The sequence below is a fragment of the Lutra lutra genome, chromosome 2 (assembly GCF_902655055.1).
Source record: "Lutra lutra chromosome 2, mLutLut1.2, whole genome shotgun sequence".
Classification (NCBI taxonomy): Eukaryota; Metazoa; Chordata; class Mammalia; order Carnivora; family Mustelidae; genus Lutra; species Lutra lutra.
The window spans coordinates 161,117,562-161,136,545 of NC_062279.1; the positions used below are offsets into that span (position 1 = coordinate 161,117,562).

General features: G+C 45.3%; 1 protein-coding gene across 3 annotated transcripts in view; it reads right to left on the bottom strand.

Moving 5' to 3' along the window:
* CCDC149 (coiled-coil domain containing 149) overlaps nucleotides 1-18,984 on the bottom strand; it is a 99,370-nt gene that overhangs the window by 32,855 nt on the left and 47,531 nt on the right. For all 3 annotated transcript variants that reach the window (XM_047719023.1, XM_047719022.1, XM_047719024.1), the window contains 3 exons: nucleotides 16,672-16,779; nucleotides 1,238-1,354; nucleotides 546-718 (listed from right to left, as the gene is read on the bottom strand). In XM_047719023.1, coding sequence (XP_047574979.1) covers nucleotides 546-718; nucleotides 1,238-1,354; nucleotides 16,672-16,779 — 398 coding nt within the window. The remainder of the gene's footprint in view (nucleotides 1-545; nucleotides 719-1,237; nucleotides 1,355-16,671; nucleotides 16,780-18,984) is intronic.

Below are 18,984 nucleotides of genomic sequence, written 5' to 3' on the forward strand. Positions count from 1 at the left end.
AAATATGCCCAAATCACAGAAACCCCACTTTAGAACAGCCTCTGCAGAGAACCTCTAAGGGATATCAACATAGTTTTCACATAATTCTCATTAAGATGATTCCACTGGGAAGGCAGGCAGGAAGAGGCGACACCAGACATAACATTAAATTAGACACACGCACACGCGCGCGCACACACACACACACACAAACACACACACACTCTGAAATTTGCCTCGGGGAAAAGAAACAGCTAAGGGAATTTCTCAATTTATTTTCTTATTCTTTCCCCTCTCCTTGATATCAATACCAAGAAGCTTTCACTGGCTCCCTACCCTTCTTGCTCAGCTGGGGGGCAGGGAGGGGCGGGGGAAGGAGACAGGGGTCGGGGAGGCAAGTGTATCGCGGTGTGGTGCCTTTCTGACTTTCGAAGCTAATACATGGCATTGCTATCACCATGTTGGCGGTGGGACTTTCCTTTCATTGCAAGGCAGCTGTAACTTGGGCTGCCCAGACTGCACGGCCAGTGTCCTGCCTGAGTGCATGCCCGGGCCCGGCCACTTGCCTGTTCTCCATACAGAGGGCATCCACGTCAATGATGCGGTTCTCGTGCCCACCCAGGATGTGGTTTAGCTCCTGGTTGAGCCTCTCCACTTTGTCCTGGTAGGAAGACCGTTCTTCTTTAACGTCCTGAAGCTCGTCCACAGAGGCCTGCAGGTCATGCTCCAGAGACTCTATCTGAAACCAAGGAAGTGTCCTTACTTAAGATGTTCTTCAGACATCATTTTAGGGCCAGAGATGGAGGCTTCTGCTTTGCTGACCTACTCTGACAGGGCGTATTCATCCCGCCTGCGAGAGGGAAATGAAGTCTAGGCTCTCTTTCCTGTCCCCTAACTAGGGCTCTGTACCCGTTGAGATTTTGTCTAAAAAGCATCACTCAACACTTGGGGAAATTTGCAAATTAAGGCCCATTTGTCATGTCTTGTTCCTGTCCTGTCTATCCTGAATGGGGGAAAGGGAAGATGTTTCTTGTGTTCAGAGCAATGGCACCCCAAACTAGGGGAACAGACCTTCCGGAAGCAAGGACCACAAGAGGCAGATCAGGAACTTACAGAGCAGGGAGAACATCAAAGCATTCAACTCACACCCTCCTTGTGCCTCCGGCTGGCATCCCAGGTACCTTGCCCTCTCTGAGAAACGGGACACAGTCCAAAGGTACAAACATATCCCCCACTCTTAACAGATGTTAGCAATAACCTGTTCCTTAGCTCTTTCCAGCTGCTGAACCAAGTCTTCACGCTCATGGGCTGCAAAATGCCGCACACCAATTTCTTCGTCTCCAAGCCTCTGTTTGGCAATTGTCATCCTCAAAAGCTGTATTTTCCATTAGTAGGAAAAGGAAGAGAGAGAGAGAGAAAACGTGTGTGTGTGTGTGTGTGTGTGTGTGTGTGTGTGTGTTAAAATGAATAGATCCAAACCAAAACCTGAGCATATTCAGCAAAAAGTTTTGGAAGGTATGACTTTTCAAGAAATACTGACGAAAGGCATGAGACAAAGAAATGTCTTGCCAATATCATGAATTAAAGAATAAGTTAAATATACATTGTAGTTTGCACACACAGGTATATACCTCTATATCCATGCACACACAGTGTAAGTCTAACGGGAACACTGGCCTGGGCGTTTGAAGGTGGAGGTCCTTTGCAGGTCTGGCACAGTAAAGAAAAAACTCTGGGTCTCTTCTATAGTCAGCAAAGACAACAAAATGATAACACAATTTTTGGAAGCATCTAGTAAGATAGGCCTGTTGTTCCCACATCTTAGCAATGAGGCTATGTCATCAAGGGCCTTAAAAATGTCCCAACCAATGATTCAGTAACCTTGTTTCTGACAACCTGGGCTAACAGCAATCCCAGACATGCACCAGCTTTAGGAAAAAAGAAAAGGTGGATTGTACTCTCATTTTCAGAAAGAGCTAAAGAATGAGAACAAACATCTAATGAGCACGGGATGGCTAGCAAAATGTAGTGCAACCAATCAATGGGCTAGTTTGCAGCTGTTGGAAATAAGGGTGATGAACTGTGTAATAACACAGAAGATGCTTATGATAGCATGCTAAACGGGGAACAAAAAGCAGAAGACTAACTTTCATTTGCAGTAAAATTGAAGTCATACAAAGAACCTGTGCACAAAAGAAAAAGTGACCCAATACACCTAATTTTTTAAAAAAGATTTTGTTTACTTATTTGATGGACAGAGATCACAAGTAGGCGGAGAGGCAGGCAGAGAGAGAGGGGGAAGCAGGCTCCCTGCTGAGCAGAGAGCCTGATGCGGGGCTCGATCCCAAGACTCTGGGATCATGACCTGAGCCAAGGCAGAGGCTTTAACCCACTGAGCCACCCAGGTGCCCCTATCTACACCCAAATTTTTAAATGTGTGTGTTTTGATGATAGTGAGATATGTATGTTCTCTGTTCTGTACTCTTACACTGTTATGTTCTAACTTGTCAAATAAGCACACACGACTTTCATAACAGACTTTCATTTATAGGTTTTTAAATGCCTACAGATAAAATTCCAGGCTCCAAAATGTAATTTTCCAAAGGATCCCTGCAGACCTAGAGTTGCTCCAGATTCTGGCGCCTAGCTCCATGTGAAATTCCAAACCTTCGGGCAGGGTCATAATGGAAACAGTGATCCCCGGAAGATCTGATGGGGCCAGAACTGTCCTTAAGTGTCTAGCTCAGTGCCAACAGCGTGGCCATGAGACTGACTTTTTCAAGTTATGGCCCTGCTTCCTGATGCTCCTTCTGAAAAGGTTGTAATCCTGACTCCCCACCTCCCTGTATGGTGTTTGTGGATGGGCTTCGTAGACGGACAACCTGGAGACAGATTTTTATGACCCAGCCAGCAAAGTCCGCTTGGGGTATGCTTTTCCTCACCTAGCATGATTCTTAAGGGGTTTGTGGAAGCAAAGAAAATGGATCTTCAAGTCTCTAAAGGATTTAGGGGCAGGTGAAAGAAAGTTAAAAGCCAAGGTTTTATATTAACTAGATCGAGACAATAAATACCAGAAGTTACCAAGGAAAACAATGGTGTAAACAGAAGCAACGAGCATCTACTTTCAAATGACAACTACTTTGGGTCCTTTACTGAAAACCACTCGATTGAATGTGACCAATATTTATTGTGCACCTACTATGTGCTAAAGCAGCACTGATACTGAGCAGACAATTCTCTGGGCAGCTCGTGCAAAAGGCCAGCAGAGGACATAGGATACTTAGGGATGTAGACAGCTGCGCTCCATGGAACCTGATTACAGCTGATCCTCATAACTCAAGGATCCTGTAGGTGTGAATTTACCCACCTGCACATCTATTTGCAATCTCAAAATCAACATTCATGGCGTTTTTGCATCATGGCCAGACATGTGCAGTGATGAACAGAGTTGCAAAGAATGTGACTCCTCCGATAGGAGCGTTTCCAGCTGAGGTAGAACAAAGCAATGGTCTACCTTCTTGTTTCAGTCCTCGTACTGCAAACAGATGCCCCTTTCGTGGTCTGGCCATTGTCCTGTTTGTTCATGCTTTTGTGCTTTTTGTTGGTGTTCTGCTGTTTAAAATGCACAGTGCTGAAGCGATGTCTTGTGTTCTAGGTCGTGAGGTGCCTGACGGAGAATTCGTGTCAGGTGTGACTTACAGCGCTATGGGCCTTGAGTTCAAAGTACTCTGTGAACTGATTAAAAAAAAAAAAAAAAAGTTCTGACCAGAGGCTCAGAGGAACCTAGTCTTACATTTCCTCTAGGAGCAATCTTCGGTATTTGCTAATTTGTTGTTTGCAGAGAATTTAGAGAGCAGAGCTATCTCGAATGATGTGAATCACCTGTACTCGGGTAGATGGCGTTTATGGCAGAACTGGTTAATTCAACCGACTGGGATGTGAAAACATCTTCTGCTTCAGACAATTTCTTGGCTCAGAACTTTCAGAACCCAAGTGGATATGCAGATAGACAAACAGCTAACCAAATGAGAAACGTTTCTCAGATCAAAGGGTCTAGGAAGGAGAGGGCTCATGCCTTTCTTGGCGTGAGGCTACAGGAGGCCTTTGACACGGCGTGGAATGGGGGGCACTTCACCTGATATGTGAAAAGCCAGACTGACAGCCTGATCTTGAAGTAATAAAACACTGCTGTGGTTTTCCATGCACAGAATGCTTCACTGAACACCTAATTTAGAATCACACAATTATGTTTGCTTAATGCCAATTAATTATTAAACATGTTTATTGAGGTCTGACAGCCATATAAGAGAGTCATCTTTTATATGCCCGATGCCTGTTATGCTTCAATAAATATGTTAACAATCATTTGGTGTTTAATATGCATACAATATTGCCTATTAAATTGCAGGGCTGGACTGGTTGAAACATTTATTTTTAAAAGTGAGGCCCACACTCGTAATAGCTGGATCATTAGTTGTTCTGAAACTCAAGTGCAACCAGCTGAAGGGGCCCAAGGAGGGGGTTGCAGTAGGGATGCAGCGGGAAGAGTTCTCCTGACTTCCAGGGCAGCAGCCCTGCAGGCCCTGGAATCTGTCTTGGTTGGGGTCTGGGGTCTGGGGTCTGGGTCCACAGTCTGCTACCTGTACAACTGTACACAGGCCTGACCTTCCCTGAGCTGCTGTATCTTCCACTGAAGCAGTAACAGTATAGCTTCTGCGGGGGGAGTGGGGTTGGGGGGGCAAGCAGGTGCTATAAGCATGAACTGAGAAGGAGTGCAGGTGGTTTAAGTGAGCATTTAACTCAGGAGTTCAAAGATCGTGTTTGTCAGGAAGAGAGCAATGGAGAAGAGAGGATGAGTGAGCACAATGTTTTCAGTTGGGCCACTATGCACCCCTGCTTTCAGGGTCCCAGACAGAGGGGTGTGGGAGGGTGGCTGCTAATACATTCAGACACAAGCACGTTGTTCATATTTATCCATACTGCCCGGTTCGGGAACCTAAATGCCACATGCCCTGAACTTTATGGACAATTTAAGGGACCATCAGGGGAACCAGGGCTAGACACAAGTTTTTGCCTGTCACGTGCTGACTTTAGGATGTAATCCTAAGAGGTGGTAGGATTTTTCTGCAATACTTAGCACAGCCCCTGGAACACAGAATGTGTGCACTGTCAGCTGCTATTATGATTCTTGTTATGACTGTCATCACTGTCATCCTCCATGTGAGTGTCCCCATACATACGCCCCCCCAGGGAGGCCCAGTCTTTCTTCCAAGCTGAAAGAAGCAGACTGGACCCAACCTTATCCATACACTGCAGGCAATGATGCTAACGTCCCACCTTGGAAATGATCATGAAGCAACTGCTCGAGCCACTTAATTCCCTCAAATGGGGCCATCAAACCTCCGTGGCCAACCTCCCTGCGCCAGTCCGAGAAGCGGATCATTGCCCCATAAGGCTCATGCACGCCACCGATAGATGTATTCATTTGCTGATTTAGATGGAAATAAACATTTATGAATGAATTATGGGTGTGAGTTGTCAGCTTATGGCTGAGGAGCAGCTGCAGCTGGGATGTGGCTGAGGGACACGGCCACAAAACCATGTGGCAAAATGGCTCTTGGGTGCCCCTCGTCCACCCCGCGGATGGAGTCCAATTTCTCTACGGAGGCCCTGTTCCAACTCTGGTCCTCCTTGGGGGGCCCCGTTGGAATGACTCATTCCTTTCCAAGATCTCTTCTCAGCCTTCACCCCTCAGCCCTCCACATCCTCTCCTCATCTGGTCTTCGCTTGCCTGGACCCATCTGCCCCTGTCGATGGTGACAGGTAGCCAGGGGCAGGAATGGCTGCTATTCGCAGGTGTTACCTGTGTTCAGACCCCGGTGCTGCTTATCCTCGTCGTGCCACCTTGGCAAGTCATCTAAACTCGCTGGGCCCTGGGTGTCATTGTTTTTTCTGAAAATGGGGAATGTGTTAATTCAGCCAGGCTGCTGAAACAGATTGCCACAGATTCAGTGGCTTCTAAACAACAAGCGTTTATTTCTCGCCATTCTAGAGGCTGCAAGTGCTAAAATCGAGGTGCTGGCAGACGTGGTGTCTGCTTCCTGCTTCAGAGATGGCCGCCTTCTTGCTGTGTCCTCATGTGGTGGAGGACGTGACTGAGAGGTAGAGGCCTCTTTTATAAGGACACCTGTCCCATTCATGAGAGCGCCTCCTATTGACCCAATCACTACACAAAAGCCCCACCTCCTGCTACCATCCCATGGGAGGTTAGAATCCCAACATACAAATTTGTGGGGGGACACAAATATTCAGTCTCTAACACTCCGCCCCTGGTCCACTGAAATTCATGTTCTTCTCACATACATAACATACTCATTCTATCTCGACAGCCCCAGAAGTCTTAACTCATACGAGCATTGACTCTGAAGTCCAAAGCCTCATTGAAATGGCACCTAAATCAGATATGGGTGAGACTCCAGTCATGATTGGTCCTGCGGCAAACCCCTCTGGCCATGAGCCTGTGAAACCAGACGAGATGTGTTCTCCCACAATACAAAGGCAGGACAGGCAGAGGACATTCCCGTTCCAAGAGGGATAAACAGATAAGAAGAAAGGGGTGATGGGTCCTAGGTAACTCCAAAACTGAACAGAACAATGTTAAACCTTTAGGCTCCAGAATCATCCTCTCTGGCTTGATGTTCTGCCTTTGGACCCACCAGGGATGACAACCTCACCCCCATGACTTGGTAATGCAACCTCATAGGGCTCCCTGCTGGCCGTGCAGGTCTGGGTGACCCCATCCTTTGGAACCAGGCTGCTGGGATCCCAGGCTCATGCACACCAGGCCGACTGGGTGGTCTCTGATTTGTCTTCATATTCATTCTTTCATTGTTTTTAGGAACAACCCCTGGGTCGTGTCTGAGTTGGCTGGTCAGCGCTTATCTCCTTATCAAAAGGTCACCTGGCCATCCCCTTGGTGGTCTCATTTGTTCTACAATACAGATAGGCTGAGGACTTCCAAATCTTTCATTCTGGGTTTTGCTTAACAACTCCATCTTCAAGTCATTTCTCTATTGTATTCTATAAGCAATCATAAGAAACAAAGCCATGTCTCCAGTACTCTCCATAGAGATCTCCTCAGCTAAATACCAAATATCATTGTTCACAAGTTCTACCCTCTATAAAACAATGGACTCAAACACAATTCAGCCAAGTTCTTGACTATCGCATAACAAGGAAGGCCCTCCCGCTAGTTTCCAATATGTTCCTAGTTATTTACGAGGCCTCATCCATGGCCTTCACTGTCCATATTTCTATCAACATCCTCTTCAGGATTACTTAAGTATTCTCCAAGAAGACATAGGCATTCTCCTCTGTTCTTCCTGAGCCCTCGCCAAAATTGCCCTTGATGGTCCATTCACAGCAATGTAGGCTTTATCTAGCACACACTTCCAAACTCTCCCAGCCCTACCCATTATCCAGTTCCAAATTCACTTCCACATTTGTTACTAGTTCTAGCAGCATCTCGCTTCTTAGGACCAACTCCTGCCTTGGTCTGTTTGGGCTGCTATAACAGGACACAATAGATTGGGTGGCTTCTGATCAACAAGAATGCATTTCTTATAGTTCTGAGGGCAAGGAAACTCATGCTCAAGCCACTGGCGGATTTCGTCTCTGCTGAGTGCCTTCTTCGTCATTCACAGACAACCATCTTCTTGCTGTATCCGCACTTGGCAGAAGAGGCCTAAGAGTTCTCTCTGGGGTCTCTTCCATGAGGTCATTGATCCCATTCATGAAGGCTGAGCTGTTCACCTCTCTAAGGCCCCACCTCTGGATACCACCCCAGTGGGAGTTAGGTTTCAACATAAGAATTTCAGGGAGATACCTTCAGTTTGTAATAAGGATAAAAGCTATTTTGTAGACAAGACAGCTCTGTATTGCTGCCCATCCTGTGCACTGCACAATGCCAGCTCTCGGAGGAGGGTGTCTCTATCCTCATAAAGTGCAGCTACAATGCAATGATGACTATTGATGTAAGTCTCCAAAGAGCTTTAAAAGTGCAATCCCCAGTTACAGTTGGTATGGTTACCGTTCTTAGGCAGAGACTCTATTTGTCAGGTTATGGGGAAGATCAGATGAAAGGATTACTAACAGGAAGTGGATGCTAGCCCTCCCTTCCCCCCAGTTCTGTGTTCTGCTGCAAAGAGCTCACCTAGGGAGAGGTCAGCATCAAAAGGCATTTATTAGACATTCAGCTGGCATAGTGCCATGCCTGCTGACTTAATAAACAAGGCCCTGCCTATCTTGACTTTTCCTGTTGGTTTTCTCCATATGCTCTCCAACTGCCCTCTGACCGTTTTGAAATACCCTTGATAAAATTGGACATAATTGCTTAAAAAGGCTCCAGTTTGCAACTCTACTGTGTACACCAGAGTCCAAATTCCTGGATCTATAGGTCAATCCAGTTCTAGCTTTAAACAAAAGAATTTGTCACTAAAATAACCAAACCAAACCAAAAAAACACAGTTGTTTTCATTGTCTTCCTCCCAAGGCTCTGGAGATCATCACATGCATTCATTAGTGTGTATATCAACGTCTCCCGGTTAACAAGCACCCAACTTGAGCCAAACAATGTGCTAGAAGCTTTCCTGACACATATCTTCAGTGGCTTTTCACTGCATTGGAACAAATGCCAGAGTTTTTAGTTGGGTTGATGAGGCACAACATGAGGACATGAGCTGCTCCCCACAAGCCTCCTGACTCCATCTCCAGCCACTTGCCTTTTTTCTGTTCTCTAGCCTGTCTGGATTCCTTTCAATGCCTCAAACATAAATGCTTGTGCCTGCTCCTGGACCTTTGCACATTCTCTTGGTCTATCCAGAACCCACTTCCTTTCTGTCTTCAGGTCTCAGATCCAATGTCACCTCTTCTGTGAAGTCTTCCCTGGATACCATCATGAGAGCCATTCACCCTGAAGTGGCTCCTGCTCAGATCACCCAGCTCTACTGTCTTCATCATACCTACCAGAAATTATCTCATTCACCTTTCATGCCATCCCCACCAACAGCTCCACCATAGCCAGAAGCTCCCTTATCAAGTGCTCTGGAACATCTGGTACCCACAGTGGTGTCTAGCTAACTGGAGGGGCCCTTAACCCTTAAATACTTTTTAAACATAGGAGGGCTCTCATTTGATTCTTCCCATGATTCCAGGAAGCAGACACTGTCATGTCCTCTACAGGAGAGACCCTCCCACCCCACAGAGAGGCTGACGCAGGCTCTGAAGCCAAGGCTCTTGCCCTGAGTCCACACTGAGTTCAGTGAGTCACAGTGCCCCCTCTCTGAAGGTTGCAATCTCTTATTGCTTACAGGGGACACAGGTGGCTCTTCCCACACCCCAAGCCCTGGCTTCAGTGCTTACAGACATGAACCCAGAGAAGACCAACAAGGTACCCTGTGACATACTGTTGTATCTCCATTCTCTGATGAGGTAAAGCAACCTGCCCACACCATAAACCTGGCAAATGGCAGGACTGGGAGGTCCACCCTGGCAATATAGGGTTGTGGAATTCATGTTCCATCACCTCTCTCCACAACTATGACAGCAACTGCACAGTATTCCCCAGGGGAGTGTGTTCTGTGACAAGTGCTTTATGCAACATAACTTTCCATATTTAATTCTCATAAAAGGTACAGTGGACTCCCTGCCATGCATTTATCGTCCCAAGCTTGTCCCAGTCTCAGGGCTGTGCACCTTATCCCTTGGTTACCTGACCACCTCCCACCTCCCACTCTTCAAGCTTCTCAGCAAAGGGCCTGTGAGCAGATATGCCTTCCCTGACCACCTAATATAAATAGTGTTCCCCTTCTGCCCTGGTTGTACCCCATAGTACTCTAAGTCATGTTTTCACTTAGCATTAAATATCCTCTGACATGTCATACTGTATCTCATCAAATATAAAACTCCAGGGGTGCCTGATTGGCTCAGTCAGTTGAGTGTCTGGCTCTTGATTTTGGCTCAGGTCATGATCTCGGGGTCATGGGATTGAGCCCCACCTTAGGCCCTGAGCTTAGTGCAGAGTCTGCTTGGGATTCTCTCTCTCCCTCTCCCTCTGCTCCTCCCCCTGCTCATGCTCTCTAGCTCTCTCTAAAATAAATAAATTCTTAAACAAAAAAACTCCATCAACTTTAAGACCCATCTTTATGTACATCTAAAAGGAATAAAAATTGTCCATCATAACAACACAATACCACTGATTATATGTCAGAGATGTTCAAATGTGAAGACCTTCATCTCAGAATCTATGAAATAGAATGTATCTGTTTAGTTGATTACTGTTCATCTATCCCTACTAGAGTGGAAGCCCCATGAAAGCAGGGACTCCCTGTTTATTTCCCCCTCTGTAGAGCCTTTAGTTGGGGCCTCAGTACAGCTCTGTTGAAATGATTTCCACTGAGCTGTGCACTATAAGGCAAGTACTACTGTCATCTCCATTGTGCCAAAGAGGAGAACAACTGTGACAAAGAGAAGTCAAGCAGGTGGCCCACGAGCACAGAGTTAGGAAGCCCCTGAATTACCATCAGCCAGGTCAGTACACATCAGCCTCAGAGCCACAGTCTTTATAGGGCCCCACCGAGCAGCCATAAGGCGCTTCAATGTCCTTGCTCTTGAGCATGATCTGGATGTGACGTGCTGTAGAAGGAGTCTTGGGCCACTATCTCTCAGAACCAGTTCTCTAGGAATTGTTAAACTCTACGCTTAAAACTAGTAGTACACTGTATGTTAATGACATTGATTTTAAATTTAAAAAAAGAGAGAGTAAACAATACTTGAAAAAACTAACAAATAAGAAGTAAGTTACAATGCCTGGTCTCATGGGCCACCCAAGCTACGCACTCATCTGAGGTGGGACGGGCTCCAGTACGGTCTCTGAGACCCAATGTGTCTAATTCATCTGACAGTAAAACCTTAGGGAATACTGATCTGCTCTGACTGCTTGCTGAACGATCTGAGCATTGTCTATAGTTCATAGTCAAGATCCCAGTTAGAGCAAGATATGCTGGGGCTGGAGCCGGCGAAGGGCCCTTATCACTCATTTCAATTCTTTGTAATTAATTTCTATAATGCCCCAAGGTAAGAGCTTTTCATTAGAGTGCTCTCTTCATTTGGGTCTCCTACAGACTGGGACACATCTCTCTGTTCCTCTGAAGCATAAAGAGGAACGGTTTACAAAGAGCTTTCTGATAACTCATTCCGGGCCATTACAAACAGCCACAGCTGAGCACTCTTTTCTTTAAAAAAAAAAAACCAAAATATACTTTAATTAGTCACCTGCATACTCCTTGGTCTGTCTTTATTGGCTCATGGCTTTGACTTAATTGGTTTGCTTTCTGAATTCATCCAAAAGTCCCACATCAATAGAGGTATGTTCACAGAAGGGCCCTATCGTTTTATGGTGCCAACGCCACATAAAACAGAGGTGCTTAAAGGCCATCAGCTGGTGTAACATAAAGCTCATTATTAAGGGCAAAACCCTGTTTTTATGCAATATTATAAAGAGCTACATTTCAATTGGCCAGCAGGGGCCCAGGAAATTCGGATGCGGGACACTGTTAGGAGATGCTGTCCACCCGAACGCCCTTGCTTTTGAATACCTTGCATTGCATTATTGTTCTTCTGCAACAAAGTGCCATAACTTGTCACATGAAGAAAAAAACAAAAGCAAGTGGACAAGAAAACCGAGTTCTGGCTGTCTCACTGGGAACATGAGTTCCTGTTCCTGGCACGCTCTGCTGTTAGGTTCCTATTCTACAAGGGGCACACAAAATGCAAGGAAGCTTCCAGGAGCTCTGCACCAAAGGAAGCATGCCTGGTGCTGGCAAAGTCTGGGGTGGTTATAAGGAGTGCTGAGTTTGGGGGATCCAGAGGCGAGGCTTCTCACCACAATTTCTGTCTCTACTGGGAGGCATGTACCCAGTTCACTGGAAATACTTGATCAATAGGAAGGAAGACCTGAGCTTCCTGGTAGAACACTTGCACAAGAGAATTCTAAGCCAATCTGGCCCCAGGTCATGCTAAGATACCAGCAACATTTACCCTTAGTGGAACACTTCCTGGGTTCCAGGCACTATGCTACACCCTTTACAAACACTGAGTACTGCACACACACACCCAATCATTAATTCTCCTTGTGCTACTTTCTTTTCTTCCCAGCGCTAACCTCTATCTGATGATCTTGTATATTTTATTTTCTTACTGTATCTCTCCCCAACTAGAATATAAGCTCTGTGAGAATGGGTACGTTGTCTTTCTTATACCTTGGTGTATCCACAGCTCCTAGAACATTAAGCGGGGTATGTAGCAAGTCCCCGTTTATGTGTGGATGAATAAATGATAAAACCTGTCAACAATTCAATGTGAGATATGATCGCTCCCATTTTCCAGATGAGGAAGCTAAGGCCTGGAGAGAAAACTGACTTGCTCAAGGCCATAAAACAACCACTGGCAGAGCTATAAATCTGGGTCGAACAATTTCCAAAGTTGGACTTCTTAGACTATATTTCTCTACACCACTTGACATTGGCAAGGCTGGAATTGGTCTTTCCTGGAGTCCCAATCTTCCCAACTCACAGCTCAGTGCTTTCATGTTGGTGGCCTCATGATTTGTTATACATCAACAAAGCACTATCAGCCAGCCTTCCTCTTTCTGAGAGCTGGTCTACCAGCTCACCTCTGGCTATCTGACCCAAATGTGCTCTGCTAGGTTTGTTGGTGACTCTTACTAATCCTTAAATTCTCAGAGAACCCCTTCTTCCTCCTGGTCTTCTTTCCCTAAATCCACTCTTTTAATGCCCAGAAAAGGAGCAGACAGTCCTCTAGGGCAGGAAGGAAAGCTGCATTTCTCCTACTGGGCTCTTTTTCAGACTTGAGGTCCCAGCATTGTTGGGTCTTTCCACATAATTGGTCCTTATTCTGCACAGACTGACACCCTGAGAGCCCAGGGCAATCTACCACCCATGAAAAGCTTTTCCCAAGGTGATCTGTGGAGATATGAGTCCTCCCTTCCCCACATGCCTCCTCTTTCCTCATTAACCTTTCAGAACCATAATTATCAAGGAAACAGAGGGTGTCTGGTAAGTTTCCCTCCTCATGCCTCTCTTCTAGCTTGTACTGGGGGTTTGTGTCCACCCAAGAGCTCCGAGAAATTCTTGGGCACAGTTCAGAGAGATGGCAGGTGGTGTTTGATCATGGAACCCCCCCCCCACCCTATCCCGGACCTCACCACCACCCTCCCAACCCCATGGGAGGGCTAAGCTGCTTGTAAGCCAGGGTGGCAACAAATCTTTCAAGAGGCTGTTTGAAAATGCTTTATGGCACGTAGGGTCACAAGGCTCTAGCTGAACAAATGGAAAAATTAGTCTACCTTAAAATATCCAAGGCAAGTAATTTCCTATCTCCTTGTTTCTTAAATGTACTTAACACCTAGAATCTGGGCTTCCCAAAATATGGATAAGGGTCATCAGTTAAAATGGCAACTTGGAGATAACAATCTTCTGCTTTAACAGTCACTCATAAAATGATGCCATCAGCCCTTCTGTTTGGGATGGTATGGGCTGGGGGAGGGGTAGTCCAATAACATCAGATACTAAGTGTTCTTGAATTTCACAGGCTTGAGGCAGCCTATGGGCAGGACTTTTACCCTGAGTCCACCAAGGCTCAGACTCAGACACTGCTCTCTCCACAAGGGCTTCCCAAGGTCTCACACCTAGGGTTTGCTTTGGTTTTATTTTTTTTTAGATGAAAGTTTGCTTTTTTAGCTCATTTCTCCAAATTTTGAAACTACTTCTTGGCCTGTGAATGGAGTTACTGGTGACAACCACAGCTTATTTTCTCAGTCTGCTTATTTTCTTATATTCTTTGTCCTTTTTGTTCTTCTCTTCCTCTTTCTTGAACCTTTGGCTCTTCTTTTCCTTCCCTTCATTCTTTCCGTTTATTCATTTACTCATCTATTCCATTCCATTCCTTCAATTAAGATTTACTAAGAAATGTGCATGTACCAGGAACTAAGAGTGCTAATTCCTAGCAATAAAGCCCAGTCAGGAATTCTGCCTGCAAAGAGCTTACTCTTGGGGCTAGTGTGCCATACACGTGCATAAGCAGAGGGGAAAGAGCGGAGCACTGTGGGCATGCACAAGACCTGCCCCTAAGAGTTGAAGAAGGCTACATTTGACCTAAGACTGGAAAGATGAACCAGAGTTGGAGAGGGAAGTAAAGGGAAAGAGTGTCCCAAACAGCGCCAGTAGCAGGTACAAAGGCCCTGAGGCATAGGACAATAAAGTTCAGCAAAGGGGCTGAAATTAGTGTTGTTCACTGAAGCATGAGGTGACTAGTGGCAATAGACATGGCTGGAGAAATCAGTTAAGGGGCCAGATACTGGAAGGCCTACCCACCATGGCAAGGAGGTTGAACTGGATTTGGAAGGTGATAGAAATGTTGGAACAGCAAGTGACATAACAAATTAAACAACAACAAAAAAGAACAAATGAAGGATTAACCCATTCTTCACCACATACCAAGGAAGAGGGGCCTCTGCATTTCCCAAGATGCCTGGTGTCATTATCAAATGAGTCATCTGGCCCTAATGTTGACAACCGGGGGTGGGGGTGGGGGGGAATGGCTATGACTCACAGGGATCTGAAAATAAATCAGCCCTATAACTATAGATGCAAATGAGAATAAATGGATTCTCTGGGGCTCACTGCAGTTGGTCTTTTTTTGAGGAGGGGAGGCTGGGTACTGAGATACGGGGCCTGCTGAACATTATAGCATCTTCCCTGTACCTTTCGGCGGGCGAATTACATCACAGACCATGAATATGAGTCACTAAATTCTAAACCTTGGGCAAGAAAACAAAGTTTGGTAAATGTGTCCAGCTACTGGAATAAAGACCCAGAGTGCAAATAAATCAAGAAGTTCAGACTGTGCCAACACACAAGGAGCCCCAGACCTGTGCTTAGTGTGACACGTGCATACATACACACACACACACACTCAGTCCTGCACACACTCACACATGCATACACACATACTCACATACACACACGCCCTCCCTTTCTTTCCTTGAAATACCAGTTGCAAATGTCGATTCCCATGTCTAAAAGGTGTCAAAATTAAAAGTGACCAAAAGATGAGGCAGAAGTATATTTTGGAAAGTTGGGGAGGTGGATAGCTCATTTAAGAGGGAAAAAAAGAGATAAGGAAATAAAATCAGTCAAGAACCATGAATCCAAATATCACATCTTTTCAAAATGTTCTAATATTTTGTGGATTTATTATGTCTCCAAAATTCCTATAGTATTTTTATGGGTTTAAGGGAAACTACTACACACATCTCATTTCATTCTCTAGAAAACCTCGAGGAAGTGACTAAGAAGGTCTGGCCTTTAATTATGAACCAAACACCTAGGTTACAGAACTTAAATCCTTGTAATGGTGCATAAAACCACACCAGGGCCCTGATTAGCTTGTCCAGTGTTAATTAAAACCCTTCTCAGGCATTCTCTCCCACCCCCTACTTCATGACCTGGAATAGTCAAGCCTATTTTTTTCCAAATATATGTAAATCCAAAGGGTTTAAAAAAAAATGTAAAGGCTGATTAAGTGGAGAAGAGGCTATGCAGGAAGACCTCCCAGTTGGTCCTCAGACTGAGCCTCTCAAACCAGCAGCAGAAAATCCTCTCTGATCTTTGATCATGGAAGACTTCTCTGTATAACGCAGACTCTTGTGTGCATTTTTTAAAGAGTCAGCATCTTTCAAAATGGCGCCTTCCATGAACCAAGAACTCCCAGAAACAGTGAACATCACCATCATTTGTCAAGAAAATTTGGTAACATTTAAAAGACATTTCCGAAGAAAGGACTTCCTCCCTGCCATGGAGTTTTTTTGAGTTGAACTCCAATGGCCATCTCTGTGAGGAAAGCTGCCTCTGGCAAGGAGTTGGAAATGGATCTCTTGTGGCAAAACAGAAATTTTTTCTGGTCGGGGGGGAACAGAATTAAAACTTTAAAACTTTGATAGTTTTTCTTCCTTTTCTCAATTGTACTTTTGTTCACAGCTTCAGCTGGGAGAGAGAGAGCACACATTTAGTTTGGAGTTTATGAGTTCATATTTTATAATTAACGTTGCCAACAGGGGAGTTTGATTAATACCACGCAGTGGATTTTGAGCAATGTTCCATACAAATTGCCAAATTTAGCAATAAAATAAATTGGTTATGTGAACGTAATTAGTAGGATGACTACTTAAAATTCAAAACTGAATGCGAATAATTCCAAATCATCTGAGCCACAAATCCATTATTTGTAGAGAAGGGGGAAAACATAGCATTTTGGGTTTTATTTTGCCCTCAACCGCAATGTTATTCACCACCAAGCTGAATATAATGAAACTTCCACAGTGGGTTGTGGCAATATTTTGGAGCAACCCAGAAGCACGCACATACGTGTGCACACACACACAAAAGGGATGTCATAAAGATAAGAAATGCTAAACTGTGACTTTTCACTGCAAATGTAAAAATCTATAACAAATTTCTCAGCAAATGTGGCATTACGTTTTTCTGATGTGTTCCCCATAAACCTCTAAGCACACAATTACATGGCGGAGCTTTTCCCTTTAAATATTCACAGTACCTTATTGTCGCCTTGGACTTCTGCAAGCCTTTGCTGAAGTTCTTTAATTTCTTCTCCCAGATGTTTATTTCGGTCCTGAGAATCTCGCAGTAGTTGTGCAAGATTAGCCTGGAAATGTCAACATATTATGGAATACAATCAGAAACACGGGAGTGGATCAATGTGGGGCTTTGTTGGGCTTGCCGAGGCCGGCACCCCGGCCGAGTGGAGCCATGCAAAGCCCATTAGATAAATGCATCCACGATTGCAAGTGTACACATCACACCATGACAACTGCATGGTGAGGGCAACAGCACTGGCTGTGAACCTCAGCACCGGGATCTCCTTTGTTTCCAGAAGGGCACAAGGACAAGGAACGGAGGGGTCAGTCACACTCGACTTTTTAGAGAAAAAATGTTAAGGGCTCTGTGCTAAAAATCTTGCAAGTGGATGTACAGTTCAATTACAAACTTGAGCCATCAATACAGGAAAAAGCTTCATTTCCTTGTTTAGTTTTCTTCCCCTTCAGATAGAACTGGTTTAGTGAGATTTTCTTTGCTACCTCAATGCCCAGAATTTTGATCACGAGATGAGTTTGCCAGAGAGGGGATGAGGAATGAGCAACAACTTTAGAAATCAGGGTCTGGAGGTAATCCAACAGTCTCGGGCTGGATTGCTCACCTCCTTATTCCCTTCTTCTGGTCCCGTGGTACCAGGACAGTTCACTTGCCTGACCCAGGTTCATGACATCATCCATTCATAGGCTGTGCCTCCTGCTCAGACCCAGATCCCTCTGGCCCATATGGCCCACTCTCTATGCGCCAGCCTCCCCACCTCGAGCCAGCTCCACCTCACATCATCACTGCCCCCATCCCCAGAGCATGTGAGCACCTCTTAACCATGCCCCACCCCTTCCGCAGGTGCCCTGAGCTTGGAAGTGGCGGTCACATGACTGCTTTTCATGCCACGCCGTTCCCCTTTTTGCTAGCTGCTGCTTGCTCTGGTTCTTGCCTTGCTTGTTGTCTTCTTCTCTAACCTCAGCGAGAAGACTGCAAGCGACGGAAAGGCAGAGATGCTGTCCCTCCTTTCCTTGGCGTCCATGTCTGTTGCTTCAGGAAGGGCTTGTGTTCCAGCAAGTGTTTTAAAAACTCATGATGAATAAATGAAGGAAAGAAGGAGGGACAGAAGCAAGCAATGAGAATATGGCCTGTGGGGAATCATTCAGAAATGGTTGGAAGGGGGATTTTTAAGATTATTGTGAAGAGTCCCTTCATATTACAGCTGAAGAAACCCAAATGCAGAGGCATTAGGGGACTAGTATAAGTGTAGTGGCCAAATCTCCAAGCACCTTAATGCTAATACTTTTGGGGGTGCTCCTGGCTGGCTCAGTCGGTACTTTTGACTCTTGATCTCAGGGTCATGAGTTCAAGCCCCACATTGGGCATGGAGCCTACATTAAAAAAATATATATTTTTTAATTCTAATACTTTTGGGAATACTCAAAAAAGGAACGAAGGTGGAAAGATAAAAAAGTTAAGCCTTGGTTTGGCTCATCCCTGACTCTGCACTCTGTCTCATCTCCCATGTCCCATCTACTGGGGATTCAGGTTGTCTCTACCTTCAGGTTCTTCCCTACTCTGGCTGGGCACCTCCCAAGTTTACTTCCTTGCTGTTGTCCAAGCATACCAGGCATGCTCCCATCCTGGTGCAGTTGCTCTATATTCTCTCATGGGAATGCTCTCCCACCAGAATACCTCTTGGCTCCCTCTCCCTTTCACCTCTTCAAGACTTTGTGCAGAAGCCACCGTCTCAACAGGGCCTACCTGAACCACTCAACCTAACACTAACTCGATCTAACACTCAATCTAACACAGCAACCTGCTTGCCTCCACCCTGACCTTCTAAGCCCCTTCCCCTACACTTATTTTTTTCCTTTGTAACCCATGCCATCGTTTAAGATATCATGTGATTTATTTCATGGCCTCCTGCTTACTACTTATTTCCTGCCTCTCTCTCTCTACAAAAATAGAAGTTCCATGAAGGGCAAGGAATTTTGTTCTCTCTATGATCTACTCCAAGCACCTAGTAGATGCTCCATAAATATTTTCCAAACAAGGGACAATATGTTGAGTTTGGAGATTGTGGTCTCAGCCTAGGGAAAAATATGGAATATTAACAGTATGTACCAACACTGAAGCCAGTGCTGGGGACAGAGTCTTGCATGAAAACCTGACTCATCCCCACTGGCTGGATTTAACCAAGCCCTGTATTCCTCAACAATGCGATCTAATTTTCAACCTTGTATATGCGAGGTTCATATTTTAGAATAGCTGT